We start from the raw sequence: 21,983 nt of genomic DNA, 5'->3' as shown, positions 1-21,983 counted from the left end.
GATACGGTTAGGTGAAGGCATTCCCAAACCCTGAAGAGGTTTGTTTGCCATACTTATGCAAATATCTTCTATAACAACTAAAGTGTAGTTATAAATTTCTGGTGTAAAATCAAAAGTCATGTCTGACGTCTCTAACTGTTTTCGATGAAGTATATCTTCGGACATTTTTGACTTATATTTTTCCCATAACTCTGTAGGAGCTGATGGAGAGCAAGTTGTTAAAATGATGCCAAACAATGCACGAATTTGACTTGGGGTTGACGTTTCGCACGCGTCATTGATGCAGTTATCCCAGTGTTGGTCATTCTCCAATAAATTCAGAGCTTGGCATGCACTACGGTAAGTGTCATGTATAGTACCATTTACAGTCCTCAAATACTCAAAGGATGTCGGACCGGGTACATTCACCAAAAGCAGGCGTAGAAAGAAGCATTCATGTTGATTGGGGTGAACGGTGTAGAGTCTTCCTATCGTGGTATCTTTGAAGATGGTAGGTTGGCCGTCGACTGACTTACCCTGTTTTCGACGTTCAAATACTTTATTTTTAGTATTCCACGTGTAATACGAAGGCACTTCAGTATACAGCAGTTTTTTCGCAAAAGAATCATTTTTGCAAAGCGAAAAAAAAGCTGTTAATGTTGTATCCGGTGGATTCAGGACTCTTTGTTGCACGTTGGTTTCCGTGAAATAAACACGTTGACCATTCTGTAAATGTACCGCTAAGTGAACAACAGCTGGACTACGTTCATGTATCGGAAATGAAAGAATTCGCCAAACAGCTTCATTACTGCTTATGTATCTTCCAGCCTGATATTCTACGATTTCATCGAAATCTTTGATTTCGGACTGCAAGCCAAAAACTGCCATGTCACTGCCTTTGTTGACGTATTTACATATATATTTTATTGCCTTTACGGAGTTACAGTATTCAACGTTTATATGTGCATTAAATGTTTTGGATAATAAAGGGGAATATGGAACAACCCACTGGTTATCTACTTCGATGGTGGTACCGTTACGCTTCTTTATTATTGCTGTTTTACCGCCATCTTCAGTAGATCTTCTTCTATATTGTGGGTAACCATCATTGCCAGTAATTGTTGTGGGTACTAAAAGTCGAGGATATTGCTTTGTGCACCTTCCTTTGGCCATGCATGGTGAATTTTCGTTCAGTGCACCGCAAGGTCCATGTATCATATTTTTTACAATAATATCATGTAACCCCTTATCGACATTTTTATCAGGTATTTCAGCGGAAATCACATCATCAATTTCGTTTGAAGTAATTTTTTTATGTAGCCAGATTAGTATATGTGCGTGTGGCAAACCTCGTTTTTGCCATTCCACTGAGTACATCCAGCATCGCACTGACCCAAACACTTCATGTTTTACAAGGTAGTTTATCAGTGATTTCAACTTTTGCCGGAAGACACGTGCCGTAATGTCATGCCTATGAACCGCCGATTGTCCTTGAAGTAAAAGCTGCAGTATCTCGTCCCAAGATTGATTACATGTAAATGTAATAAATAAATCTGGACGACCATAGAGACGAACATACGCAATAGCATCTTGAGCATATTCATGCATATGACGTGGACTGCCAGCATATGACGAAGGTAAAATTGTTAATCTTCCAACGTTTGTGGTATTACCGTCATTTATAACTGCATCTCGCAAATGAATGTATTGTTCAGAGCGGAGCTTGGTCTGATTCAGGCGGATATATAGCAAACGTTCTGATTCAATTTTTGCATACATATCCACGACAAATTGGTGAAACAATTCACGGCATTTTAAAATATAATTTTCTTCATCCTGCCGAATCATTAGTCTATAGGAATAATAATGCATTGCACTGCATTTCTTATTCATTTCTTTGTTAGTGGCTGGATTCATCAATTTAATATTAAAGTGATAGCCGTCGGCTCCATCCCAAAAAATGATAGGATATTGTAGGGCATCGTAGCATCGATGAGTTTCAGCAATTCTTAACAACTGGGCGTTTCGCTTATGTAGAATAATATCTCGAGGTAAAAACTGATCACCGACCATAACGATTGCCACTTCGTCGATAGTCGGAGCATTGTATCTACGCACATGTTGGCCAGGAGGCGTTTTGTCAGCGGAAATAACAATTTTATGAGTATCAGTAGGCATCAAATCGATGGCTGTTTTGAACAGACGCACTAAATTATTATTTTCGTGGAAAAGATGTTGCAATTGGGAAACGATTGTCCTTTCAACGTTGGGAGAAATTTCGCAACGTGCATTCAATTCAGAATTTCTATCACTGATGAAGTACAATTGTAAAAATTTATGATTCTCGCCTAATAATGGTAGAAGGGACCCTGCTTTATGATAAATTTGCCCTTTTACTTTAAAAGTAGACATAAATTGATCTGGATTTTCGATTTGGGCTCCAAACGACGTCATTTGGAAACATGAGTTGTATTGTCTGATTTTTGACAAAAAACGCTTAGATTCTGACGTAGTTCCAGTAAGGAAAGTCTTCAATGGCTCTGGTGGTGCAGCCAATAGAGGAAGTTTAACTTTTCCTGAGGCGCAACACATTCCCATTGTTTCACCATTGAATTTCAAGGCCTTGCAATAGGGACAAATTTTGGACATTGTCCCGATTTGAACACAGCTACTCAAGCTATAATCATCGACTGGGTTGTACCTGAATGCCAGGCGATAACTTTCAGATTGCTCTGATTCCTCGGCACGCTTTCTTTTCTTACTTTCTCTATCAGCAGCAAGCCTGATTTCCTGCTGGTCTTTTGATTCCTCGGCACGCTTTCTTTTCTTACTTTCTCTATCAGCAGCAAGCCTGATTTCTTGCTTTTCTTGTAATTCCTCGGCCCGCCTTCTTTTTTCACATTCTGTTTTAGCAGCAAGTCTGCTTCTGCGTTGCTCTGGTAGTTCCTCGGCATGCTTTCTTTTTTCACTTTCTCTTTTAGCAGCAAGTCTGCTTTCGCGTTGCTCTGGTAGTTCCTCGGCATGCTTTCTTTTTTCACATTCTCTTTTAGCAGCAAGTCTGCTTCTGCGTTGCTCTGGTAGTTCCTCGGCATGCTTTCTTTTTTCACATTCTCTTTTAGCAGCAAGTCTGCTTCTGCGTTGCTCTGGTAGTTCCTCGGCATGCTTTCTTTTTTCACTTTCTCTTTTAGCAGCAAGTCTGCTTTCGCGTTGCTCTGGTAGTTCCTCGGCATGCTTTCTTTTTTCACATTCTCTTTTAGCAGCAAGTCTGCTTCTGCGTTGCTCTGGTAGTTCCTCGGCATGCTTTCTTTTTTCACATTCTCTTTTAGCAGCAAGTCTGCTTCTGCGTTGCTCTGGTAGTTCCTCGGCATGCTTTCTTTTTTCACTTTCTCTTTTAGCAGCAAGTCTGCTTTCGCGTTGCTCTGGTAGTTCCTCGGCACGCTTTCTTTTCTGACTTTCTCTATCACCAGCAAGTTTTCTGGCATAGACTCTTTGAGCATCTTCATCAGTCATTATAAACTTAAGCATTAATAGAATTCTACACGAACATCCGTCTTATATAACTTGAATGACGTCACGCCTTCAAAGCAAAAATGATGCCTTCAAAGCAAAAATGATGGCAGCTAATTTCATGACGTCAGCCGAAACATGACGGCGAACATATGTCTTATATAACTTGAATGACGTCACCTTCAAAGCAAAAATGACGGCAACTAATTTCATGACGTCAGCCGAAACATGACGTCACCTGACACATCCATCCACACATCCATCCACACATCCACAGACAGACAACTTATTTTTATATATATAGATAGATAGATATATATATATATATATATATATATATATATATATATATATATATATATATATATATATATATATATATATATATATATATATATATATATATATATATATATATATATATATATATATATATATATATATATATATATATATATATATATATATATATATATATATATATGTTTTTAACTACGTAAAACTTGCGACTATACAACATTCTTTGCTGTCCCATTGTCTGTGCATATAAATAGATTTTCAGGTTTACCGACTCTTGAACATGCAACATATAATGGTCCATGGGAAAACAATCCGTATTCAGATCTATACCTCATGATTCTAATGATTGCCCTTGAGCTTTGTTGATGGTGATTGCTAATCGACCATTCCCTGAGTCGCCATCGTCATTTATATATCCCCCTGTGCACCCCGGCGTCCCCTTTGTAGTTATGTCCCTGTGTCCCGGTCGTCATTTATATTCCCTGTGTCCCGGTCGTCATTTGTGTCCCGGTGTTCCAGTCTGTGATTTCTCTTTGAGTGTCCCGGGCGTCATTTATATTCCTTGTGTCCCGGTGTCCCGGTCGTCATTTATATCCCCCTGTGCCCCCCGGCGTCCCCATTGTAGTTGTGTCCCTGTGTCCCGGTCGTCATTTATATTCCCTGTGTCCCGGTCGTCATTTGTATCCCGGTGTCCCGGTCTGTATATACATTCGTTTTTTAGTTTTGTTTTTCTCCTTTATTTTTTTCCTTTTTTCTTTTTTTTCTTTTTTAGTTTATTTAGATTTTTAGTTTTTTAGTTTTTTTATTAGTTTTTAGTTTTTTTGTAGTTTTTACCATTTTTTTTAGTTTTTTTAGTTTTTTTTTTTTTACTTATGTCCTGGTCGTCATTTATACTCCCTGTGTCCCGGTCGTCATTTGTGTCTCGGTGCTTTGTTGATTGCTAATTTATATTATATTTATATTTATATTTTTTATATTTATTAATATTTTTTTAGTTTTCTTTTTCTCTTATTTTTCAGTTTTTTCCTTTTTTTTAGTTTTTCCTTTTTTAGTTTTTAGTTTTTTTTGTTTTTTACCTTGTTTAGTTTTTTTAGTTTTTTTAGTTTTTTAGCTTTTTTAAGTTTTTTTATTAGTTTTTAGTTTTTTTTTTTAGTTTTTGCCTTTTTTTAGTTTTTTCAGTTTTTTTTTAGTTTTTAGTTTTTTACCTTTTTTTAGTTTTTTTTAGTTTTTTAGCTTTTTTAGTTTTTTTTCTTTTTAGTTTTTTTTGTAGTTTTTACCTTTTTTAGTTTTTTTTCTTCTTTTGTATTAGTGTGAAAAAATTCAGACGTCATATGCGGACAAACACGACGTCACTCGACAGACAGACAGACAGACATAACCCACAAACAACTTATTTTTATATATATTTATTCATATTTTTTTAGTTTTCTTTTTCTCTTTTATTTTTCAGTTTTTTCCTTTTTTTTTAGTTTTTTTCTTTTTTAGTTTTTAGTTTTTTTTAGTTTTTTACCTTTTTTTAGTTTTTTTTAGTTTTTTTAGTTTTTTAGCTTTTTTAGTTTTTTTATTAGTTTTTTTTTTTGTAGTTTTTGCCTTTTTTTATTTTTTTCAGTTTTTTTTTAGTTATTAGGTTTTTACCTTTTTTTAGTTTTTTTTAGTTTTTTAGCTTTTTTTGTTTTTTTTTTCTTTTTAGTTTTTTTTGTAGTTTTTACCTTTTTTAGTTTTTTTTTTCTTTTGTATTAGTGTGAAATAATTCAGACGTCATATGCGGACAAACATGACGTCACCTGATCCACAGATCCACACACAGACAACTTATTTTTATATATATAGATTTCCTTAATATTACAGCTTAATAATCTTAGCCTATCTTGAGATATAGTAGCTACGCCATTTTGACAACCAGTATGCTCATATTGTAATTTTGTTCATAACCCCCTGAATATTTCCTGAAAGTAGTCGCAAGTAATAGGAATCGCAGCCGCATGTGGTTGCAGTCATAGTCACAAACAGTCGCGGATGCAATTAGTCACAGTCGCAGAAAATTAGCCAAACTAACTATGTAATCATAGTCGCATATAGTCGCAGTAGCCGTAACAAGTAGTCGCAGTAGCCGTCATAAGTTGTCGCACTCAGAAGTGGTCTTAGTCACAGTCCCAGGTAGTGGCAGTTACAAGTAGTCACAATTAAAATACAAGTAGTCAAAGTTGCAAGTAGCCGTCGCTTGTAATCGTAGTATGCACCGTAAGTAGCCGCAGTCACAAGTAGTCGCAGTCATAGTCCCAAGTAGTTGCAGTCCTAAGAAGTCGAAGTCAAAATCACAAGTAGTCAGAGTTGCGAGAATTCGCCATCGCAAGTTGTCGCAGCCACAAGTAGTTGCAGTCGCAAGTGGCCGCAGCAACAGGTAGTCACAGTTGCAGTCGCAGCAGTAGTACTAGTAGCGGCCCTGATAGTTTCAACTTAATACCCTTAACTGTTCCTAAGATATGGCAGATACACCCTTTTGATTATCCGGATCCCCACAGTGTCTTTTGGTTTCCCCTCCCACATTCCCTGAAGTTTCACCTTAATACACTAAGCCTTGTTGGAAACATCCAGGATCAAACATTCCCTCCATTGCAATAATAAATCCTTCATGTAAGCAATGCGCAAATCCGATTGCTTGCAACCATTTCCCCAGAGGCTGTAGGGATCATGGCATCTCCAGGGGCATAGTTATTAGATCTTTCAACTATTTGGAACAAAAAGCTATTTTAAGATTTCGATTGTTGTTGGAGGACGGGATCTAAAAAAGGCGATGGGACAGTAATTGTCTCTCGATAGCTTTTCGATATCGCCCTCAGCATGCCCTTGAAGTTTCAGCTTAATACCCTTCGCCGTTCTCGAGATATTGCTGATATACTCATCTGACAACTAGCATGCACACAGTGTCTTTTGATTTTGTTCAACATTCCTCTCAACATTTCATGAAAGTAGTGTCCAGTACAAGTGATTGCAGTCAAAGTTGTAAGTGGTTGCAGCCGAAGTCGCATGTAGTCATAGTCGCAGTTGCAAGAAATCACAGTAGGAGTAGTAAGTGGCCCTGAAAATGCCCTTGGCAATGCCTAAGATATTGTAGACACACCCTTTTGATAATCCTTGATATAGAATCCTGCATATAGTGTCTTTGATTTAATTCAACATAAATTTAATTCAATTCAATGATAATTTTAACAATTCAACATAATTTTAATTAAATTTAATGATTTAATTCAACATTCCCTAAAGTTTCGCTTTAATAACGTCAGCCTAATCGGATATACCTAGGATCAAACTTTCCCACCTTTTCCCAATGATGCATCCTGAATGTAAACAATTGGCAAATTGCATAATTCACAACCCTTGCTCCGAGAGCTCTGGGGAGAGAGCATCCCCGGATGCCTAGTCAATATATTTTTTGACTGTCTGAAACAAAATGGCTTTTCAAAATTTTGACCAGTTTTTAGGTGAGCATCTATAAAGGGTCACACAATTGAACAATTCAGGGGCAGCACACGAATGTCACACAAGTGCTGATGGTAAATGCCGTGTTTCCTCAGTTTTCTGTTAACTTGAACTATTTAGAGCTGTGTAGACTCTGGCTGAGCTTACAGAGTCACGCCACGGACCCCCGTCACAAACAAAATAATTGGGTACACTAGGAGTCAAACCCTCGCCCTCTCGGACAAATGATTTTGAATCCAGCGCACCAATCCACTCGGCTAGGACTGGGCTATGACGGTGTTTATGTATGAGTAGACCTAAAATGGGCCCCGGCAGAAAACAATGTTTACCCTGATATCCTGGGCCCTTTAAGACGATTATTTTGTAAAGAGAACGTTAGCCAGCCGAATTATACGTTATCGAAAATTCAGTTATTTTTTATGCAAATATGCCATAATCATATCAAGTGCTACATAGCCAAGCCATAATACCGCGATAAACAGTTTATGATATTATGCTATAGAGAACAAAGTCCTTTACATCAAGTGGGTCTTTCTCTCAATAGTCCCCTATCTTCGCTAAATTGAAGGTATTCCCTACGGAGGGCGTGAATGAGCATTTTTAAGATCAAGAGGCAAAATGAAATTAAATGTCGGCATACTTGAGATTTCTTTTATATTACGAGACAGAAAAGAAGCGAAATTTTTGTTCATGCTTAGTTAATACGAAAAAGGGAGATAATAAAACGTTGATGAATTCTGATATGATATTAGTTAAAGCGTTTGAAATCATTATTATTGAATTATGTGTCATCGAAGATTTCAGAAAATTTTCAAATCTCAGTTCTTCAGAGGGCCTAATGTACCATACTAGAAACTAGAATGTAGGCATTGATTAGTTGGAATACATAGGATGTAACTAATTGAATACAGGCAAGGACACATTCATCAAATTGAGCTTTGCATGCTTTTGACCTATTCGATTTAATTTAACCTAGGTTATACCTAAAATTTTAAACCAAAAATATTGTTTCGTTTGGTTAGAAACTCATATCAGAAGATAACCTTGGATATACTCTATATAACACAGCACTTTCCCGCCATGTGACAATGGTTGGTCATACGAGGAATCTCGTTTTGTTTTTTTCTTTTTCTCTGTAAGGCGTTTATTGTGTTTTTCTTATCTTTTTTCATAAATTTCTAGTATATATTAATTTGTTCGATCTAGTTGTTTCCCCTTTTTCCCCATTGATCCCCTATTTCGAATTTGAAGCTTAAATATTGGGACATTTTTTAGTATTAACATAAGAAATTTTCTGTTTTGTTTTCAAAGTTTCACTATCTTATTAAAAACTTTTATCCGTTTTGGGTGTTTTTCAATTCCTGTTAATTATGTTGTTAAGTCTTTAGAGTTTATTTCTTTAAAGTCATAGGAGTTAATTGTATACAGGCGAGGAAAAATTCATGAAAACTGACCTTTGGTCGATTTGACCAGTTCTAATTCTATTTAACATAGCCTAGGTCATTCTTAAATTTTTAAGTAAAAATACTGCTTCATTTTGTTACAACCTTATATCAGAAGACTTCCTCCAACATACACAATTTAATAAGCATTTGTACCTCCGTGTGACTATAGTTGGTCATGTGTGGGTTCCTTTTGTTTTTTCTTTACCTTTGTAAGGTGTTTGTTATGATTTCATTGTTTTTTCATATTTTTCTAGTAAGTGTTGATTTGTTCAATCTCATTGTTTCCCCTCCTTCTTTTTTTTAATTGATCCGCCTTTTCTCGGATGTAAAGTTGAAACACTAGGACTTTTTTTAGTGTTAACATAAAACGATATTTTTTATTTTATTTCGAAGTTCCACTTTTCTTATTTAAAAGCTTTACTTGTGTTTATAGTTATCAATTTTTGCTAAGTTTATTTTCAGGTCTGTTGAGTCAATTACTTTGATTTCGTAGGAGTTAACTAATTAGATAGGCTGCAGATGAGGGCGAGAACAAATTCATCAAAACTGAACTTTGGACCTGTCCTGATTCTATTTAATTTAACCTAGGTCGTTCGAGATTTTTAAATAATAATCATGCTTCCTTTTGTTAGAGCCTCAATTCAGAAGATATCGTCGGAAAATCACAACAAAATATAGCAGTTTTGTTGCTTGTGCATATGCGTGATTGCCACATTTGTTTACTGTAAAAACCACTACTATAGTTTGGCATATATGTGTTCCTGACCTGGTCTTTTTTCTTTTTACAGCTTTTGTTGTGGTTTTCTCATTTATGCTGTTATTTCATAGCATACGTGAATATGTTCAATCTAGCTGTTTTTTAAACAGTTCGTGGTAACGAACTGTAGTAAGGAGCGACCCAGCTCAATAGTAACCAAAACTCTAAAAAATTGAATTTTGATACCAATAGCTACATCAAAATAATCGTATTTTAATGCTGATTTTTAATATACAAGTTTCATCAAGTTTAGTCTTACCCATCAAAAGTTACGAGCCTGAGAAAATTTGCCTTATTTTAGAAAATAGGGGGAAACACCCCCTAAAAGTCATAGAATCTTAACGAAAATCACACCATCAAATTCAGCGTATCAGAGAACCCTGATGTAGAAGTTTCAAGCTCCTATCTACAAAAATGTGGAATTTTGTATTTTTTGCCAGAAGGCAGATCACCGATGCGTGTTTACTATTTTTTTTTTCCAGGGGTGATCGTATCGATCCAGATGTTCTAGAAAGTTGCGAGAGGGCTCATTCCAACGGAAATGAAAAATTCTACTGCCCTTTTGAAGTGACCAAAAAAATTGGAGGGCACCTAGGCCCCCTCCCACGCTAATTATTTTCCCAAAGTCAACGGATCAAAATTCTGAGATAGCCATTTTACTCAACATAGTCGAAAAATCTTATAGCTATGTCTTTGGGGACCACTTACTCCCCCACAGTCCCCGTAGGAGGGGCTACAAGTTACAAACTTTGACCAGTGCTTACATATAGTAATGGTTATTGGGAAGTCCACAGACGTTTTCAGGGGGATTTTTTGGTTGGGGGAGGGGTTGAGAAGAGGGGGGTATGTTGGGGGATATATTTGGGGAACTTTCCATCGGGGAAGAAAATTTCCATGAAATGAGCGCAGGACTTTCTAGCATTATTTAAAAAAAAAAAACAGAATGAAAAAATAAATATGAAAAAGTTTTTTCAACTGGAAGTAAGGAGCAGCATTAAAACTTAAAACGAACAGAAATTATTACGCATATGAGGGGCTCACCTCCTCCTAATACTTCGCTCTTTACGCTAAAGTATTTTTAGTAATTTCAACTATTTATTCTACAGCTTTTTTTTGATTCAGGGGTCATTCTTAATGAATTGGGACAAAATTTAAGCTTTAGTGTAAAGAGCGAGGTACTGACGAGGGGTTGAACCCCCTCATATATGTAATAAAAACATGAGAATACAAAAGTTCGTTACGTAAGCTAATTTATAAGTTGCGTAGATCTTTTACTATTAAAAACATTCGCAAAAAAATAAAAGTTCTAGTTTCCTTTTTAAGTCAAAAAATCGGAGGGCAACTAGGCTTCCTCCCCCACTCCTTTTTTCCTCAAAATTATTCAATCAAAACTATGAGAAAGCCATTTAGCAAAAAAAAAAATATGCAAATTTGGTTTTAATTATTCCTCTGCGGAGAGCCAAAACCAAAACATGCATTGATTCAAAAACAATCAGAAATTAGATGTAAAAAAAACAAGTTTTTTTAACGGAAAGTAAGGAGCGACATTAAAACTTAAAACGAACAGAAATTACTTCGTATATGAAAGGGGCTGCTTCCTCATCAACGTCCCGCTCTTTACGCTAAAGTTTTTTACTGTTTTAAAAAGTAGAGTTGAGAGAAAGAGCCAAACTTTAGCGTAAAGAGCGGGACGTTGATGAGGAAGCAGCCCCTTTCATATACGAAGTAATTTCTGTTCGTTTTAAGTTTTAATGTCGCTCCTTACTTTCAGTTAGAAAAAACTTGTTTTTTTTATTTAATCCTGTGAAAAAAAACGAAATCATTTATTCTTTATATAATTCGTTTATATAAGTTTCACTGTCTTACTTGAGAGTTTTACTCATTTTTAAATTTCGAAATTCCTGCTGAGTCTACAGTATTATGAGGTCTTTGACTGGACCTTAAAAATAACGCCCTTCGACAGTAACAGATGAGATTTTACTCCCAGATGACTGATGCAACAGGCGAACAGCCTTCGTTAGAAACTTTTTATCCTTCTAAAGGAAAACCTAGGATGAGTTCCAGAGTTCAATTATCGCTAACGCAAATTAATCATTTATTAGTAGTTTCGTTACAATACAACGAATATGGCATAATTATAAACAATTTGAATTAAAATGAGTTTTACATTGGCAGAACCCGTTAACGGATGGGAGAAAGACTACACGAACACTAGCTTTCAGTAAATACAGCTCTAAACGAATAGTAGAAATGATGAATTTGACTCTGTTGTGGCAAACCACGTTTTCGATTATCCAGATAATTTAGCTCTATTTGACGAGGTCGTTTTAAATTCCACAGCAAGTGGTTTGCCTCAGTCTTTTACTGGGCAATTGAAACAAAAAAAAACTACATAAATCAAGACCTCACTCAGAGATATTGGGTAGATTCCTATAAACGTAATTTACGATAGTTTCATACAAAGACCGATATTAGCAAAAATCAGGCTAGTAGACAGGCAAAGTTAATTGACAGGGACAGAATTGTTGCCCGATCTTATCTATGAATAGTTTATAATTTGTTCTTTCTATTTTTCTATATTTGTTTTATTTCAATGTGTCTTCTGTTTTGTTATGTTTCACTTCAATTATTTTTTCCTTTGTTCTTTTCTCTGTTTGAGCACTGGATACGGCTGGGTCAAGGTCCTAGCCAAAATTTCTGTTTTCATCTTTTCGCTTCATTTTTTTCAACTGGCTATAAATTCCCCTGGTTCGCTTTGCTAATTATTTTAATTATTTGTTTTTATTAATTATTCTACAATTATTAATTATTTTAGTTTTGTATTTTATTTTATTAATTATTTTTATATTTTACTTATTATTGCTATTAATTATTTATTTTTTTATTATTTATTTTGGTTTTATTAATTATTTTCATGTTTTCTTTTTTCAGCAGACCCCTTTTTTCCGTTCGTAAAGGCAATTATAGGAATCCGAAATATTTGACTTTTATTGGTATTTGTATAAAAAGAAATTAGAGAAGTTTGAACTCTCATAAAACGGTTAAAACCAAAGCTTTATCCCTTTCCATGTTTTTGCTTCATGTTAAGTTTAACCAAGACCATATAAACCATGTCTAAAAAAAGAAACAAGTTTTAGATTTTCAACTTTTTTCTAACTTTGTGTAGGTCCTTATTTTTTGACCATTTAGAAGGGTCCAAAAATATTCGATTTTCTTAACAATCTTTTTTTTCTTTTTTTTTTTTTTGTCCAATCTTGGAAGAGGGAAAATCCGTACTATCGTTCATACCCTGTGTATAGCTTTGCACATAAATGTAATATCTAAAATTATACTCAAAATTTGTTCCCGTTTAGAAAATGGCTACCAACCTTCTTGACCGGTTCTAAGCATCAACTTAAATACTTTCCTGTAATTTGAGTATCCAAAGAATTTACAGTCATTATATGAAATATATCAAAGTATGTTCCAGTACATTTATTAATTATTTCCAATACCGAAATGTCGAATTCACTGTGCTACATAAGAGTGAAAAAGAACATTGCAAAATGGATTGGAGCAGACCTATCAGTGAAAACCATTGAGTCATTTAAGGAGAAAAATTCAGATATACACGTCAACTTACCCAGGTCTAAGTCATCATTGAGTAGGCAGAGACCAACAGTTCTGGAAAATCAATATATAAAACAAAAATGCAATAATTACAGCGCTAGAATATAAATAATGTAAAATCAAATGAACATACCTAATTTTCCCTTCAACCTTTAAGAGCTCTACATCAGAAACCAGGTCAATCTTGTTAAGAAGGAGAATATCACCAAAGCAAATCTGCCTGAAAAACTTTACATTCATTTTTTTTTCTTTTTTACAAAATCCCTACTACTACTACTAACAATTCACCGCATCATCAAGCCACCTCAGGCCAATGTAACTATCCATTCTCCTCCTCCTTTGCCTTTTTTATACTTAGAACACCAACAGTGTTTTAACTCCCAATCTCATACATAGCTCAATGACCTGTAAACAGGGCCGTATCCAGAATTTTTGTTCTGGGGGGTTATTCTTTCCGAGGGGTTCTACAAAAACAAACTTTAAAAACGCGTCAAAATTGATTTATGTGCATTTTTACGTTTTTACAAGTCGGACAAACATTTCGGAGGGGAGCTCTAACTCCCTAGCCCCTTCCTCCTGGATACGACCTAGCCTGTAACGTAAGGGAACACAAATAAGAATTACACAAAAAAAAACTCATAAAAGAAAAAGCAGTTTCAGAGAAATCTCAATTATTTAACAGACACCAAGCCCTGAATTAAACAGGTGAAAAAATAAACTATTTATCTAATGCTGATCTTCTGAGGATCCAAAGGGAGTGGTACTCCTCACCATTGGAACCTGCCTTATGTCCCACCCTGAATAGTCTTAAATGTGGATTTTCTCAACAATTACCACCAAAACCACCTATTTGCTACGCCAATACGCCAGATAATTCGCCAATAAAACGAGTTTTTATTCATATCTTATTATTTGAGAGCGTGAAGCTGAGAATCGCTTTTGTCAACAATTTGTTAGAAACCCCATCTGTCGAGGATATCGGAAAACCCAAAACAGTTCAACCGCCTTATCGTTAATTAGCTGTAGCCCGTTTATGTGTGGATAACTGTTCAAAATCTAGTTCGTCGATAAATAAAAAAGTTTAATCTTTTCTTAATTTTTCACTTATAACGTTTGTTGATCAGCTAACAATTTTTATTTAGACGGCAGATATATTTTATTTAAACCTTGTTTTTATTCTCCAACACCACTAAACATCAACTACTTAAAACTTATGTAGCCCTTTCTCACTTTAATTAGCTGAGGGCAAGAATACGTGCAGGAGTGCGATACATAGCAACAGTACATTTAAGCCCATTTCGAAGCAGCATATACAGCTGTAATTAATTAAGGCAGTGATTAAGTGAACTGATGGAGCTCGAAAATCCCATGTTAAAATTGAAAAATTATATTTAAAAAGCGGAAGATACCGCTTTTAATATCAGGCCGTAGCTTCTTGAAGATGCTACAAAATGTTTGCTAGGATTTTGCTCTATTTCCTCTAATTGCTTAGAAATCTTAGAAAATGTCTAGCTCTTTTTCACAAGTGTACTCTATGAAGGATATTGCTTTTAGAACAAAATCGGTACTATCATGAGCAGAAGACAATAACCTGTAAGATGATTGTAACCATTTTTCTATATATTTCCTGTTTTTGAACAGTCCCATAGAATATTTCCAGCTACCTGAAATTTTTACAAGTTTTTTTGCCAGAAAGAATCGTTTCAATCCCCCTAGAGACCAAATTGACAAGCTGGTATAATTAACCTGCTAATTCCGCCAATGAATAAGTGCTATTTGGAGGGTTTTTGACAATCGACGGTCTCTAGAGAATTGAGAGACAGAAGGCTTTAAGCTCGAAGTTTTCAAGTTACTTAATCAAAGCCATAACTTAGTTTTACATTTTCTTTGGACAATGTATAGTTGGGGAAACAAATTTTTTCAGTAGCATTGAACTCTCCTCACTAAGTCTTTATTGATAAATCAGAGGAGATCTTGTTCAATAAAGTAAAAAATAATGATGTTAAGTAAGACATTGCAATCGTCGGACGCACTTCAAATGTTGAGGCAAATAGGCATGTTGTTGACGATTAAGGCATTTCGCCAATGCAAATTTGCCTCAATTAAAAGCATCATTCTACACGTACTTACAATATACACACACTCAGACCCACTAAACCCTGGCCTAGGGAGGCACAATGCCAGGGGGTGCAATAAATTATCACTAAATAAATTTTTCTAAACAGAAACTAAACTAATGTGATTTATCGTTTAAGTGCCAGGTACACTCCGCCACCATGCTGCCTATACATACAAAAGTGATTTTAGAACAGCACAGGAGGTTCGTGGCCACTTACAAACTGTCAGCTGTTTCCCAACTATGTCAGCCGAGAGTTGGGTATCACCTCTCTCTTTACTTTTGGCTCATGCGTTCTGTTCGGTACTTCCACTATACCCAAATTTTCGGGGAGCGGCAAAAATGCTTGGGCCTAGAAATCCTGCATGTACTTACAATACATAAAATACACTGAAACAAACTTATATTTTTCTCTTTTTTATGGGTTACCTTTTTCCCTTTCTTTAAACTGAGGAGAGCATTACATCCCCTTTTATTCCATCAAAATTGACTTGAATATAGTCAGCCTATATCCCTGTCAAAAATGAATAGCTTATAAACACCATCTGTTCACGCCACTGGTAAAAGACTTGATCCCAATTGTGGCATAATATGCTTGAAAGAAACCAATTCGAACTCTTCTAAGCTAATAAATTTTTCATGAGCCATTGTATCCCCCTAAGTCGGATACTCATTCAGGACGCTCGATTAGTCCAAGGATCTCTAACAAATTGAAACATTTAGACCTAGATTCCAAGATTGGAAGTTTCTAATCAAACAAGGAACTGGCATTGTGCCTTCGGCTTCTATTCAAGATAGAGTTTTACTTCTTTGAACCGATTATTTTCCATAGACGTGTATTTTTCAACATCTACGGGGGGAGTAAATTTGTCACATTCAATTTTTTAACGAAAACACCAAAGACGGTCATACTTTAAAACATAGGGGGAGAAAATAGGGGGTACAGGCCCTCTTGTTCCCCCGCCTCCGGCACCACTGCAAACATGTAGAAGCACTTGGTTATTTCTGACAAAAATCCTCCTGAATTAACAAAATAACAGTAATAATTTTTGTTATTTTTGATGTTCTATTCTATATTTATATTGGAGTTTTATACATTTATGTTATTTTATACAGTTCATGTAGTGTCATTTTGATTTTCTTTTTAATAAAGAAAATTTCCCAATTTCGTTCTTTGTCAGAAATTACATAAAAAAAAAAACTAGTTTTTTTAACTGAAAGTAAGGAGCGACATTAAAACTTAAAACGAACAGAAATTACTCCGTATATGAAATGGGTTGTCCCCTCCGCAATCCCTCGCTCTTTACGGTAAAGTTTGACTCTTTGCCACAATTCTGCTTTTTAAAACAATTAAAAGCTTTAGCGTAAAGGGCGAGGGATTGCGGAGGGGACAACCCATTTCATATACGGAGTAATTTCTGTTCGTTTTAAGTTTTAATGTCGCTCCTTACTTTTAGTTAAAAAAACTAGTTTTTTTTAATGTAATTTCTGACAATGGGACAAGTTTTATGTAGTTAAAAACATATATATATATATATATATATATATATATATATATATATATATATATATATATATATATATATATATATATATATATATATATATATATATATATATATATCTATATCAACAGGTGGGACACAGGGACACAACTACAATGGCGCGTAACTAATACGGCGCGTAACGACTTACGCGCACGTGGGGATTGGGGGGCGAGAAGTGCCCCCTCCAACTAGGTGTTGGTTTGGCACGAAGGGCCAAACCAACAGCTAGTTTTTATATATATAGGTATAGAAAAAAAATCATTAAGGTTAATGTAACCTATCAAAAGCAACGAGCGTGAGAAAATTTGTGTGATTTTCGAAAAAGGGGCGGAACACCTGCAAAAAGTCTAGCGATCTTAAGTAAAATCACATTATCAGATTCAGCATATTAGATAACCCTAGTGTAGAGGTTTCAAGCTCAAATCTTTAAAAATGTGGTGTTTTGTATTTTTTTTTTTTTTTTTTTTTTTGGCCAGAAGAAAGATCGCTGACGTATTTCTGTTTTATTTTATTTTTTTCCCCAGTGGTGATCATATCGAACCAGTGTCGTAGAGGATTGGGAGAGGGCTCATTTGAACGTAAATCAAAATTTCTAGTGCCCATTTTAAGTGACCAAAAAGAATGGAGGACAAGTAGCCCCCCTCCCACACAACTTTTCTCCCCCATTGACATCGGATCAAAACTTTGAGATTGTCATTCGATTCAGTATAGTTGAATGGTGTTATAATTATACCTTCGGGGATGACAAGACTCCCCCCCCATAGCTCCTGGGGAAAGGGCTGTAAGTTACGCAATTTGCCCGTTGTATTTCTTATTGGGAAATATGGGACAATTTTTGTCTGGGGGGATTTTCCGTGGGGAGGAATTGTCCTGGGATAATTTTCAATGTAAAATTTTACATGGGGGAGGGGGTAAGGGGATTACCTGGCATGATTTGCGAAAAGGTCAGTAATAAAATAAAGAAAACAAGTCTTTTCGACTGAAAGTAAGAGCAACATTAAAACTTGAAACGAAGAAATTATTCCGTATATCAGGGTGGCTGTCACTAAGAAATACAATAGCCCATAACTCCTGAAATTATGTCAGATCAAAACAAGGTGTACACTATTATAACCACCTTGTTCAAAACCCCTACATAGAAAACTCACAGTCCCTTGGCTTGAACAACAGAAAAAAATCATTGGCTGGAAAAATTTATGCTAAAGAACGGACTCTAACCCATATATAAGGGATCAATATAGTTAAATATAAATGGAGGATATACTAAAGAGCAAAATATAGCCTAAAGCCTTATATACTTATAATGACATCATATGCAAACCCTCTTTTTACAAAAAAAAAAAACATACAAAAAAACAAACATGCATACAACTTATTTTTATTATAGCCTAGTCATTGAACTACAAATTGTTTGCTTATAGGATGACCCAAAATCTATCCTTACGAATTGAGGTATAGTCATGACAGTAGACAGTAGAACGTCACACCTGTTACAATAAACTGAATTTTTACAATAAACTTGTTGATCATTACTTGTTTATTTTTACTATAAACTTGTTGATCATCACGTTACATTTCAGTCGTTTCTTTTGGTTTTGCCATTTAGCTATATTTCGGGTATTAAAAACTTTTATTTTGTATGAAATATAAAGAATGTTTGGGGAACACGGGTAATTCTCTATATTTTGTTTACAGATTATTAGAATGTTTGTGACAATTATGACATTGAAAATTTATGATATTGTTGAAATTAATTAATTAATCAATTAACTGTCGAAATAATTAATGAAAAACGGAAGAAAAGACAATTTTTACACATCAAAAGAATTGGCTTTTTTTCCAAATATAGAAAAAAAATCATTAAGTTTAATGTTACCTATCAAAAGCAACGAGCGTGAGAAAATTTGTCTGATTTTCGAAAAAGGGGCGGAATACCCGCAAAAAGTCTAGCTATCTTAATAGAATCATATTATCAGATTCAGCATATCAGAAAACCCTAGTACAGAGGTTTCAAGCTCATATCTTTCAAAATGTGGAATTTTGTAATTTTTTTTTTTTTGGCCAGAAGAAAGATCGTTGACGCATTTTTGTTTTATTTAAATTTTTTCCCAGTGGTGATCGTGTCGAACCAGTGTCCTAGAGGATTGACAGAGGGCTCATTTGAGCGTAAATTAAATTTCTAGTTCTCTTTTTAAGTGACCAAAAAGATTAGAGGACAAGTAGCCCCCTCCCACGCCATTTCCCCCCCATAGACATCGGAACAAAGCTTTCAGATTGTCATTATATTAAAGAGCAAAATATAGCCTATAGTAATTGAACTAAAAATTATTTGCTTATAGGATGACCTAAAATTTATCCTTACGAATTGAGGTATAGTCATGACAGTAGAACGTCACACATGTTGCTCAATTTTTACTATAAACTTGTTGATCATCACGTTACATTTCAGCCGTTTCTTTTGGTTTTGCCATTTAGCTATATTTCGGGTGTTAAAAACTTTTATTTTGTATGAAATATAAAGAATATTTGGGGAACACGGGTAATTCTATATATTTTGTTTTTGTTACTGTCTAAAAACTCGGTAAAAAATCCAACAAAGAGAAAGTTTAGTCTAAGTTTTTGGTTTTGTATTGAGGCGGACCGAGCTGGATGAATGCTTAGGCGTCAAATGTTAAGAGAAAAGTTACGAGCAATGGTGAAGAATGAACTTTAGCCCATAGTAACTAAAACAAGAAAATATATAATCATATGCACGATGATACAACGCGCTTTTCTTGTGTCAAGATAAGATAATACAGTTTATAGTAAAGAATGAACTCTAGCCTGTAGAAACTGATCTAATCTTTGTAAATCCGGTTTGCAGCGGTAGATTACAACCTAATAAGAAATGATCACGTCCTTTAATAGAAATTCAATAACCTATAACTCCTGAAAATAGTGTCAGATCGAAACACAAAGCTCACTATTAGAACCGCCTTGTCAGAAACTTCTAAACAGGAAACTTCAGTCTCTTGGCTTGAAAAACAAGATTTAAGTGGCTTGTTTGACTCTTGTTTCAAACGCTAAAGTTTGACTCTTTCTCTCAATTCTTCTTTTTAAAACAGTAAAAAACTTTAGCGTAAAGAGCGGGGCGTTGATGAGGAAGCACCCTCTTTCATATACGAAGTAATTTTTGTTCGTTTTAAGTTTTGATGTCGCTCCTTACTTTCAGTTAAAAAAACGTGTTTTTTTATTTAATTCCTGAACGTTTTTGAATCAATGCATGTTTTCATTTTGGCTCTCCACAGAGGAATAATCAAAACGAAATTTGCATTTTTTTTTTTTTTTGGCTTTCTCATAATTTTAATCGAATGATTTTGAGAAAAAATGAGCGGGGGAGGAAGCCTAGTTGCCCTCCGATTTTTTGGTTAATTAAAAAGGCAACTAGAACTTTTAATTTTTTACGAATCTTTTTATTAGTAAAAGATTTATGTAACTTATAAATTAGCTTACGTAAAGAACTTCTCCCATGACAAATTCTCGATGGAAAGTTCCCCCAGCATATCCCCCTCTTCTCAACCCCTCCCCCAACCAAAAAAATTCTCCTGAAAACGCACGTACACTTCCCAAAAACCATTACTATATGTAAGCACTGGTCAAAGTTTGTAACTTGTTGCCCCTCCCACGGGGACTATGGGGGAGTAAGTCGTCCCCAAAGACATAGTTATAAGGTTTCTCGACTACGCTGAATAAAATGGCTATCTCAGAATTTTGATCCGTTGACTTTGGGAAAATAATTAGCGTTGGGGGGGGGGCCTAGGTGCCCTCCAATTTTTTTGGTCACTTAAAAAGGGCACTAGAACTTTTCATTTCCGTTAGAATGAGCCCTCTTGCAACATTCTAAGACAACTGGGTCGATACGATCACCCCTGGGGAAAAAAACAAAAAAAAAAATAAATAAAACAAATAAACACGCATCCGTGATCTGCCTTCTGGCAAAAAATGCAAAATTCCACATTTTTGTAGATAAGAGCTTGAAACTTCTACAATAGGGTTCTCTGATACGCTGAATCTGATGGTGTGATTTTCGTTAAGATTCTATGACTTTTAGGGGGTGTTTCCCCCTATTTTCTAAAATAACGCAAATTTTCTCAGACTCGTAACTTTTGATGGGTAAGACTAAACTTGATGAAACTTATATATATAAAATCAGCATTAAAATGCGATTCTTTTGATGTAGCTATTGGTATCGAAATTCCATTTTTTAGAGTTTTGGTTACTATTGAGCCGCGTCGCTCCTTACTACAGTTCGTTACCACGAACTGTTTGACAACGTTGTTACTGTTGTTGATACTTTTTAGACTGAGAGATGCAGTAGACAAAGTTTTAAGGGAAGAACAATGCAGTTTTAGAAAAAATAGAGGATGTGTCGACCATGTTTTCACTTTTAGGCTAATAATTGAGAAGTCCCTTCGTTGTCAAACACCTTTGGTCCTCAGTTTTATCGATTATATGCAAGCTTTCGATTCTGTTGATAGAAGAGCGTTAACAAAGGTCTTATCGTTATATGGTATACCAGAAAAATACATTAAAGTGATTTGTGCTATGTACGAGAGTAATACTGCTGCGGTTAAGGTAGGAAATGAGGTTAGCAACTGGTTTGTATTAAATCAGGAGTTAAGCAGGGTTGTGTTCTATCCCCCTTTATATGGATCATTTTGATGGACTTCGTCTTAAGGAGCCCAGGAAAGGCAATTGGAGACCACGGAATCAAACAGGGAGGAAAAACGCTCCTGGACTTAGATTATGCTGATGATTTAAGCATATTAGATGAAAGTGTGAGCAAAATGAATGAATTTTAGGAGGTTTTGCGAGTTCAGGGTGCTAAAATAGGCTTGAAAATTAATGATAAGAAGACTAAGTCACTAAAGCTAGGAATATGTGAAGATGAACAGGTGACATAAGGTAACCAAAAGATTGATCAGGTTGGGAGCTTCAGTTACCTTGGTAATATTATTAGTAAAGATGGTGGGAGCAGTGAAGATGTTAAAAGTAGAATAGCTAAGGCTCAGGGTGTTTTTTCACAGTTAAAAAGTTTGGAAGAACAGAAAGATAAGTCTGCAAACCAAGATGCAGACTTATGACAGTGATGACAGTGGTCAAATATGGCTCTGAAGCATGGGCGCTCCTAAAAGCAGATGAAAATTTACTAGATGTTTTCCAGAGAAATTGCCTACGGATTGTTCTGGGTACCCGGCTGACTG

General features: G+C 35.3%; 1 protein-coding gene across 7 annotated transcripts in view; it reads right to left on the bottom strand.

The window, feature by feature from the left end:
* The window catches only part of LOC136034964 (zinc-regulated GTPase metalloprotein activator 1-like), a 157,375-nt gene that overhangs the window by 101,293 nt on the left and 34,099 nt on the right, over window positions 1–21,983 (bottom strand). For 6 of the 7 annotated variants that reach the window (XM_065716518.1, XM_065716519.1, XM_065716520.1 and 3 more), the window contains exon 6: window positions 13,211–13,297. The exons of the other annotated variant lie outside the window; for it this stretch is intronic. In XM_065716518.1, coding sequence (XP_065572590.1) covers window positions 13,211–13,297 — 87 coding nt within the window. The remainder of the gene's footprint in view (window positions 1–13,210; window positions 13,298–21,983) is intronic. 7 annotated transcript variants of the gene reach the window in all.

Source organism: Artemia franciscana, chromosome 13, assembly GCF_032884065.1.
Source record: "Artemia franciscana chromosome 13, ASM3288406v1, whole genome shotgun sequence".
Classification (NCBI taxonomy): domain Eukaryota; kingdom Metazoa; phylum Arthropoda; class Branchiopoda; order Anostraca; family Artemiidae; genus Artemia; species Artemia franciscana.
Note: the sequence above shows the minus strand (reverse complement) of the source record. Positions and strands in the feature narration are given on the sequence as shown.